We start from the raw sequence: 9,303 nt of genomic DNA, 5'->3' as shown, positions 1-9,303 counted from the left end.
CAGAGAAGAGAGACCAGAAACAGGCAGAGAAGAGAGACCAGAAACAGGCAGAGAAGAGAGACCAGAAACAGGCAGAGAAGAGAGCTCAGGAGTTAAGGGCATTGGTTGCTCTTACGGGGGCCTGAGTTGCGAGCACACGGTCACTTACACGTATCTGTTACTCCAGGATAGCACCCTCTTGCGGCCTCCACAGGCACCCACATGCACATGGTACACACGCATACATGCAATCAAAACACACATATAAAATAAAATAATCTCATAGAACAAAAACAGGGCTGGTAACTTGACTCGTCAGATAAAGCCACTTGACTTGCAGGCCCGACAGCCTAAGGTTGATCCCTAAACATAAAGGTGGTTAAACAGAAATGATTCAAAGTTGTCCTTTGCCAGGTGTGATGGCTCACACCTTTAATTCCAGCATTCGGGAGGCAGAAGCAGGTGGATTTCTGTGACTTTGAAGCCAGCCTGGTCTACGAACCAAGTCCAGGCCAACCGGAGCTACAAAGTGAGATCTTGGTCTCAGAAGAAAAAGGAAGTTGTCCTATGACCTCTATCTAATGGTATGCAAACACATCGCATATATACACACTAATAAACATGTAAAAAATGTAAAAACTATCTCCCCCATACTAATAGTCTTAATCACACCCTGACTAAGTTAGAAATATTTGCAAACACATGTTGATTGACTTTCAAAGGTTATAAGGTAAAGGACCGGAGAGATGGCTCAGCAGTTGAGAGCATTGGCTGCTCTTGCTGAGGACCCGGGCTTGATTCCCAGTGACCACATGGTGGCTCGTAAGTCTCCAGTTTCAGAGGATTTAACACTCTCTTCTGGGCATCAGGCATTCACATGGTGCACACACATGAAGGCAAGCACTCATAAATACAAAACAAGATAAAAAAATTCAAACGACTATAAAGTAAAGCTATAGCAATTAAATCATGCATGAGTCGGGGGCTGGAGAGATGGCTCAGCGGTTAAGAGCACTGGCTGCTCTTCCAGAGGTCCTGAGTTCAAATCCCAGCAACCACATGGTGGCTCACAACCATCTGTAACAGGATCTGATGGCCTCCTCTGGGGTGTCTGAAGACAGCGACTGTGTACTTATATACATAAAAGAAATTAAAAAAAAATATGCATAGGTGACGGACATGCTACACAAACTCTTTACAAGATAACAAAACTGGTGAGTCCTCCCCAGGCAGGTCGACATTCCTTACCCACAGGAGTGGTACTCTCACAGTCCTCCTTTCTGCCATCCCTACTGAGAGACTTCTGGGACTGGTCCAAATGTGCCCATTCCTCCAGGATGAAGGACACAGCTACATCAGCCACATCTTCAATTTTCACCAACTTCTGAAATGGGAGATCTCTGCTAAGTTCCCACTCCCTGTATGCAAATGAGGGCAAAACCTGGGAGCACTAAGTCAGAAACCAGGGGAGAGACCGTGCACCCAAAGGGCAGGTATTAATCATAAAGGAAAAGGACTGAGGGAATGAACAGGAGGCATCAACCACAGACAGGCCTGGCAACTAGGTAAATATATCTGCTAAACATGGTGTCACAACCTAGAATCTCCAGGCAAGTACCTCTCAATGAGGGAATGTCTAGATTACATCAGCCTGTAGACAGCCCTATGAGGAATCTTTTCTTAATTAAAGGAATAATTTGGGAAGACCCAGCCTACTGTGGGCGGTATCATTCCCTAGGTTAGGTTCCTAGATTGAGTAAGAGGAGAGGGGGAGGGGAGGGGGGAGAGAGCGAGAGGGAGCTGAGTCAGCGCCCACTTATTTTTCTCTGGTCTGGATTGTGGGTATGATGTGACAGGTGACCACTTGTCTCAAGTTCTTGCCGCTCTGATTTCTGTGATTCACTGAGACCTACAGGGAGCTAAAATAAACCCTTTCTTCCATACGCTGTGTTCATCAGGGTATTTTCACAGGAACCAGTAACAGAACTAGGACAGAAGGGGATGGAGGCTGAGAAGGGGTCCGTATTCTCACAGAGGGCAGAAGAGTGCTAGCTCACCTGGGGCCCATCTGAGAGGAGTGAATCTGTCAGCTCCTGGCTGTCCTTCAGGGGAACGGAAGAAACCTGGAGAACAGGAAGGGCTGAGCGTGGAGAAAAGGAATAAGTGAGAGTATCTAGTCAGGTTCACAGTGCTGTCATGCCCCACCTTTGCCTGAGGACCTGAGGCACCCAAGCTAAGTTCACCTTGGCTCTCAGGAGCCTTTCCATTCTGGGCCTGTGCTCCCCTCTCTTCCAAAACACCGGACCAGCTGGGCATGGTGGTGCATACCTTTAATCCTAGTGCTCAAGAGACAGAGGCCAGCGGATCTCTGAGTTCGAAGCCAACCAGGGACACTTAGTGAGACACGCCCCCTCCCACCTCCCTCTCTCCCTCCCATCCACTCCCCCTGTCTAAAAACAAAATCTCTTAGTCTCCTGCTTTAGGAAAGCTAATCTTCCTGGGCCACCCCTCAGTAACAGAGGCATTCAGCTGTGCTTAGGGGAAGGAAACCTACACCCCCCAGAATTTCACAAGTTTTTAATGTGCTAACAAGTTACCTTCAGATCTCAGCACAGGGCAGATTCTGTCTTACTCTACTGCCTGGACTAACCAGATCCTCCTGCCTCAGCTTCCCAAGTAGCTGGTATCACAGGTATGTGCCACTGTACCCAGCAGTATGGACTGGCCTATTGACAAGGCCTAATGAACATAGTTTAGTTTTTGAGTTTTTCTTATTAACTAACTTAAGATGATTTTAAGAGTAGGATTAAAGCCAAGCATGGCTGAGCACACCTTTTAATACCAGCACTTAGGTGTCAGAGGTAGGCAGGAGGATCTCGGTGAGTTCAAGGCCTACTTGGTTGACATAGTGAATTCCAATACAGCCACAATAGAGCTACATAATAAGACCCTGTCTCAAAAACAGAGAGAGAGAGAGAGAGAGAGAGAGAGGGAGGAGATTGGCTTCCTAAAGAACAAAAAAGAAATTGTTTTACAACTAGAATGACGCTTATCACATGTAACAATTTTTTTTAAGATTTATTTTTATATGTAAAGGTATGGTGCCTCCACACTACATGCATGCACGGCCCACAGAGGTCAGAAGAGGGCATCAGATCCCCTTGGAATTAGAGTTACAGACAGTTGTAAACTGCCATGTGGATCCTGGGAAGCAAACCTGGATCCTCTAGAAAGAGAGCAACCAGCTGACTCTTCAGCACATCAGCCCCATATGTAGCACGCTCCATCTCAGCACGGGTTGACAAGTGACTTGCCCTGAGCGTCCACATGGACACTGAGAGAAACCCACTTGCTCATCAGGGTCGTTAAGCATTGTTCATTCACGGTTCCCAGCAAGGCCACAGAGGATACAGTGGTAAGAATGGACACTCACTGGATGCTGCTCTGTCAACTTGACACAAGCTGGGGGTCATCTGGGAAGAAGGCCTCTTAATTGAGAGAATGCCTCCATAAGCAAGACTATAGGGTATTTCTCGATTGATGACTGAAGCGAGAGGGCCTGGGTCACTGTGGGCAGTGCCACCCCTGGCCTGGTGGTCCTAGGTGCCATAAGAAGGCAGGCTGAATAAGCCCTGAGGGGCAAGTCAGCAAGCAGCACTCATGCCCAGCCTCTGCCGCAGCTCTCACTTCCAGGTTCCTGCCTTGAGTTCCTGGCCAGACTTCTCTGGACAATGGACTCCAAGCTATAAGATGAAATAAACCCTTTCCTCTCCAAGTTGGTTTTGCCTATGGTGTTTCATCACAGCAAGAGAAAGCTAATTAAAACAAGAAATTGGGCTGGGTGGTGATAATGCACAGCTTTAATCCCAGCACTCGGGAGGCAGAAGAAGGTAGATCTCTGTGAGTTCAAGGCCAGCCTGGTCTTAAGAGAGAGTTTCAGGTCAGCCAAGCAACACAGTGAGACTCCCATCTTGAAAAACAAAACAAGCAAGCAAACAAACAAACAAACAAACAAAAACCCCAAACAACAACAACTAAAAACCCCTTAAACCAAGAAATCAGAACCAGGAGTGGGGTACTGGTATGACAGACCTGACTATGTTAAAAGAACTATGGAATTCTTGGTCAGTATTGAATCATTTAACACAAAGAACTTTCCCAAGTGATGTTTCCCAACAAGATAATCCCATTATTCCAAAAGGACAGTCTTGCATAATAGTGATCTTTAGGGCTAGAGAGATGGCTCAGAAGTTAAGAGCATGGATTGCTCTTCTAGAGGTCCTGAGTTCAATTCCCAGCAACCACATGGTGCTCACAACCATCTATAATGGGATTCAATGCCCTCCTCTCACCAGAGGAGAATGACAGTGTACTTACATACATAAAATAAACAAATCTTTTTTTAAAAAGTAATCTTGCCGGGAAGTGGTACACGCCTTTGATCCCAGCACTTGGGATTGGGAGGCAGAGGCAGGCAGGTTTCTGAGTTTAAGGCCAGCCTGGTCTACAGAGTGAGTTCCAGGACAGCCAGGGCTACACAGAGAAACCCTGTCTCAAAAAACTAACAAACAAACAAACAAAAAACAAAACAAAAAACCAAAAACCCCAAACAAACAAATAAACAAACAAACATGGTGTGGGGCTGTAGAGATGACTCAATGGCTAAAACCACATTCATTTCTTATAGAGGACCAGAGTTCAGTTCCCAGCACCCACATCAGACAGTTCACAATCACCTGTAATCCAATGCCTTTTCTGACCTCTGCAGGTAATGCATGCACATGGTATATATATACATGCAAGGAAAACATTCGTGTGTGTGTGTGTGTGTATAGTCCCTATACTTGCTGCAGAAAACATTAAAAAAAGAACCGCCATGTTCCCGCTCCATCCAGCTACTCTGTCTGCTGGCCAACTCTCCACCAGCCAGAGTTCTGTTCTCTTCGCTGCCACACCAGCCCCACACAATGGCCATCCACCATGAGGTCAGTCGCCACAACACCCAGCAACCCGGTAAAAAAAAAAAAAAAAAAAAAAACTCTAGAAGCTTATAATTAACAATTATAATTTATATATTAGATTTATATATCAATAAATTCTCAATTCACAAAATGCCAATACAATAATTTCAAATTTCAAAACTAATTGATAATGATAAAAGCTGCCCACCTAGATCAGACAAATCATCCCAATTATTCTATTCTTTATGATATCATATCTACCTGTGGCTATTTAAAACCATGCAGAATCTGCATCTTCATGTCCGTCGGTCTCCATCTTGCCCTCCTCCCCCTCCACCCCCCAGCTCTCTTGTCCTCAATGCCTCTCTAACTCTTAGCTCCGTCTCCCTTTTCCGTGTCTAATCACAGGCCTCCTGCTGCACTACTATTTAAACAGATCAGACGGGGAAAACCTTGCCCCATATACTTAGCAACATCATCTTCATTGTCGCTTTTGCCACACTTCTGCTTTTGGAGGGGGTGCTGGAAATGAAATGGAACTAAGGGTAAACTCTACCACCAGGCTATGCCCTGACCCTATTATAGCTTTCTTAGTTTTGTTTTTGAGACAGGGTGTCAAACAGCCCAGCCTCAAAGGTGCAACATAGCCAGGACGACCTTGCTGATCCTCCTGCCTCTACCTCCTGTGTTGGGATCGCAGGTGTGCTCCAACATGGTTTACAGGGCACTGGCAATGGAACTCATAGCTTGCGCTCTAGGCGAGCACACTGCCCACGGACCCATATTCCCAGTGCCCTTTTCTGGATTGAGAATGAAAGTCCAGAATATAGTCTCAGTCCTCTCAGGGGAGCCCCCCAGCCCACACTCCAGGCCCTCCTTGCCCATGTGACCAGAGTCCCCATCTTCTAGTCACATTGACTACTGACTGCACTGAACGGATGAGCCTCACCATTTTCTTCCAGAAGATTCTGTGACTCTCCATCGGGCTGGGCCCCCACAGGTAGACACTGGTGACTGAAGGACTCCTGCGTGGCTCCGGGTGGTACCATCTTCTGAGGAAGTACTTCGGGACTTGTGGCAATCTAACAACCACAATTACAACCAATCAGCAAAATTACAGACGGGGATGGGAACGAACCCATTAGCGTCCATTAGACTGCCACCCGTCCCCTGGTCCAACACTCACCTTGTGTCTACAATGAGCCAATTAAGTAGCAGTTTAAGTATGGTTTATTCCTACTGGGAGAAGACGTCCATGAGACATACCCACATGCAAATACTTCGTTATGAACTTCATGTTACATGGGGAAAAAACCACAGCGACAGGACAGAACAGATGCGCTCCACCTTAGCCTGAGAGGCTAGGGAAGTGATCATTCCGTAGACACCTGAACGAGGTTGAGAACGGGCTGGAGAGTTGACTCTGAGGTTAAGAGCATTGGCTGCTCTTCCTGAGGACCAGAGTTAGGTTCCCAGCACCTACGTAGTAGCTCACAACCATGTGTCACTGCAGTTCCAGGAGATCTGATGTCACTGCAGTTCCAGGAGATCTGACACCCTCTTCTGACCGCTGTGGGCCACGGGCATACATGTGGTACATATATGTACATACATTCAGGCAAAAGACACATTCACATAAAATAAATTAAATCAAATTTTTTAAAAGAAGAAGAAGATGCTAGAGAGATGGCTCAGTGGCTAAGAGCGCTTTTGCAGAGGATCCAAGTTCGGTTCTCAACATACACAGTAGTTGGCTCACAACCGTCTGTAACTTCAGCTTTAGGGAACCCAATGCCTTCTTCTGGCTTCTGAGGGTATCAGCGCAAGCAAACACATAGTTTAAAATAAAATAGGACTAAAGAAGTGGCTGAGCTGTTTATAGAGCATTTGTTGCTCCTGCAGAGGACCTGGGTTTGATTCCCAGCACCCACATGGGCGGCTCACAACCATCTACAACTCTAGCTCCAAGGGACATTAACGCCCTTATCTAGGCTCCCTGGGCACATACATACCTGCAGGCAGAACACTTATACATACACAATAAATAATTCTTTTTTTTTGGGGGGGGGGTTCAAGACAGGGTTTCTCTGTATAGCCCTGGCTGTCCTGGAACTCACTTTGTAGACCAGGCTGGCCTCGAACTCAGAAATCCTCCTGCCTCTGCCTCCCAAGTGCTGGGATCAAAGGCGTGCGCCACCACGCCCAGCTGCAATAAATAATTTTTTTTTTTTTTTTTGGTTTTTCGAGACAGGGTTTCTCTGTATAGCTCTGGCTGTCCTGGAACTCACTTTGTAGACCAGGCTGGCCTCGAACTNAGAAATCCGCCTGCCTCTGCCTCCCGAGTGCTGGGATTAAAGGCGTGCGCCACCACGCCCGGCTAAATAATTTTTTCGAGACAGGGTTTCTCTGTATAGCCCTGGCTGTCCTGGAACTCACTTTGTAGACCAGGCTGGCCTCGAACTTAGAAATCCGCCTGCCTCTGCCTCCCGAGTGCTGGGATTAAAGGCGTGCGCCACCACGCCCGGCTAAATAATTCTAAAGATTTAAAATCTTTTTTTTTTTTTTAAGTTGCTGGAGTAGTGGTATAGCTATGTGTGGGAAAATAGCTGAAGCCATACTAAAGGCAGTACATCAGAACCCAGAAACCAGGAAATAAAGAGTTAACCTGGGGGCTGGAGAGATGGCTCAGCGGTTACTAGCACTGACTGCTCTTCCAGAGGTCCTGAGTTCAGTTCCCAGCAACCACATGGTGGCTCACAACCATCTGTAATGGGACCTGACACCCCCTTCTGGTGTGTCTGAAGACAGCTATGATGTACTCACATAAATGGAACAAAAGGGTAAAAAGAAAAGAAACACAAGTAGGGAATGTGAGCTTAATTTTCAAAGAAGAAGGGCAGGAGTAGGAAGAAACACATTATTCTCTAAAACTCGTTACATGTTGGGTACAGTGGCACACGCCTTTCATCCTAGCACTTGGAGGGGCGGGGCAGACGCAGGTGGATCTCTGTGAGTTCCAGTCTACATAGAGATCTCTGGTCTGGTGAAATCCAGAACACCCAAGGATACATAGTGGGGCTGTCTCAAAAACAACAGCAAAGCCAGAATATGAACGACTGAAGCACCACAGGGCTAAGACTGCATGGCAGCTCCTTCCTCACTGTCCCCGTTTCCTCTTGCAACGCACCTGTTGTCTGCGCTCCTCCAGCTCTCTCTGGATACTCTCTATCACAGCCACGGCTTCTTCCCCACTCTCGGGGTGATGCTCTCTCACCCAGGCCTGAAACTCTTCAGGCAGGATGGTGAGGAACTGCTCCAGCACCAGCAGCTCCAGGATCTGCTCTTTGGTGTGCAGCTCCGGCCTCAGCCACTCACAACAGAGAACCCGGAGCTGGCTGAGAGCATCGCGGGGTCCTGCTGCCTCATGGTACTGGAAGTGCTTGAAGCGCTGGTAAAAAGTCTCAAGCACTGGCCGGTTGTATCCCTGCATCCAGGAACAGTCCTCTTCTTCTACTTTCACTATGAGAAGGTCTGCTTGTTCTTGCGGAGTCTCAGTTGGAGGCTCTAAGTGTACAACTGCCCTGGATTCTGTCATTATCATTCCAACTGAAGGGTCTCTAGAGGTTGCCCGTTACACTAACCCGATTTGTTCTCTGCTCTTCTAAAGGGCACTTTTTGTAGTGAACAACCTTACTGGTATGTCTGGAATTATTATTAGCTAAGAGAGGTGGCAACGACGTCATCTATACTAAAGAAAACCACTCAACAAACTCATTCACTTTAAGATATAGAGTAGAAGTTAGTCATCACTTCTCCCATAAAACTGCTAATAGCGACTACGTCCAGATTTTAATAACGTTTTTAAAAGGGGCCATTAAAAAGTGACATCAGGCCCAACTTAAAACAGTTTTAAAAATGAAAAAGTCCATATCTCATATAAATAACGGGACAAGATTATTCCAGACGGGGTCGTTTCTTCTCTCGATCATAAGCCAAACTTAAGTCAGTATAGGAATGAAACCCATTAAAATGGTCATATCTCATTCTGGCTTTCAAGCCATAAGAGCTTGATAGATAAACGAAAGACTTCATTAGTTCTATGAGAAGCACGGTTATACTAAAAATTTGGACCTGGATCCTTCGTAATAGCTCCTGACCTGGAGACAGAGACCAGCCGGGTCAAGGTTAGGGACAGGACTCCAGTGTGGACACAATGTCCTACCAGCTCCTCTCCAGTCTTTAAGTCCCGGGGACCCAAAGATCAAGCTCCCCGCAGCCCAGGCTTGGAAGATGGAATTCTCACAAGCCAAGAGAGAGGCAAGTCCGACACTTTCCAACAGTTCATCGCCGGAAGTAACCAAGT

At 46.7% G+C, this 9,303-nt stretch overlaps 1 protein-coding gene across 4 annotated transcripts in view; it reads right to left on the bottom strand.

Annotated features, from left to right (window-relative positions):
• The window catches only part of Zkscan5 (zinc finger with KRAB and SCAN domains 5), a 17,820-nt gene extending 8,517 nt beyond the window's left edge, over positions 1–9,303 (bottom strand). For 2 of the 4 annotated variants that reach the window (XM_021163506.2, XM_029477356.1), the window contains exons 1-4: positions 8,128–9,303; positions 5,890–6,022; positions 2,037–2,119; positions 1,228–1,363 (exon numbers count right to left, since the gene is read on the bottom strand). In XM_021163506.2, coding sequence (XP_021019165.1) covers positions 1,228–1,363; positions 2,037–2,119; positions 5,890–6,022; positions 8,128–8,541 — 766 coding nt within the window. In that variant the 5' untranslated portion in view covers positions 8,542–9,303. The remainder of the gene's footprint in view (positions 1–1,227; positions 1,364–2,036; positions 2,120–5,889; positions 6,023–8,127) is intronic. The other 2 variants (XM_029477355.1, XM_029477357.1) reach the window with 1 other exon arrangement.

Source organism: Mus caroli, chromosome 5 (genome assembly GCF_900094665.2).
Source record: "Mus caroli chromosome 5, CAROLI_EIJ_v1.1, whole genome shotgun sequence".
Lineage (NCBI taxonomy): Eukaryota > Metazoa > Chordata > Mammalia > Rodentia > Muridae > Mus > Mus caroli.
Note: the sequence above shows the minus strand (reverse complement) of the source record. Positions and strands in the feature narration are given on the sequence as shown.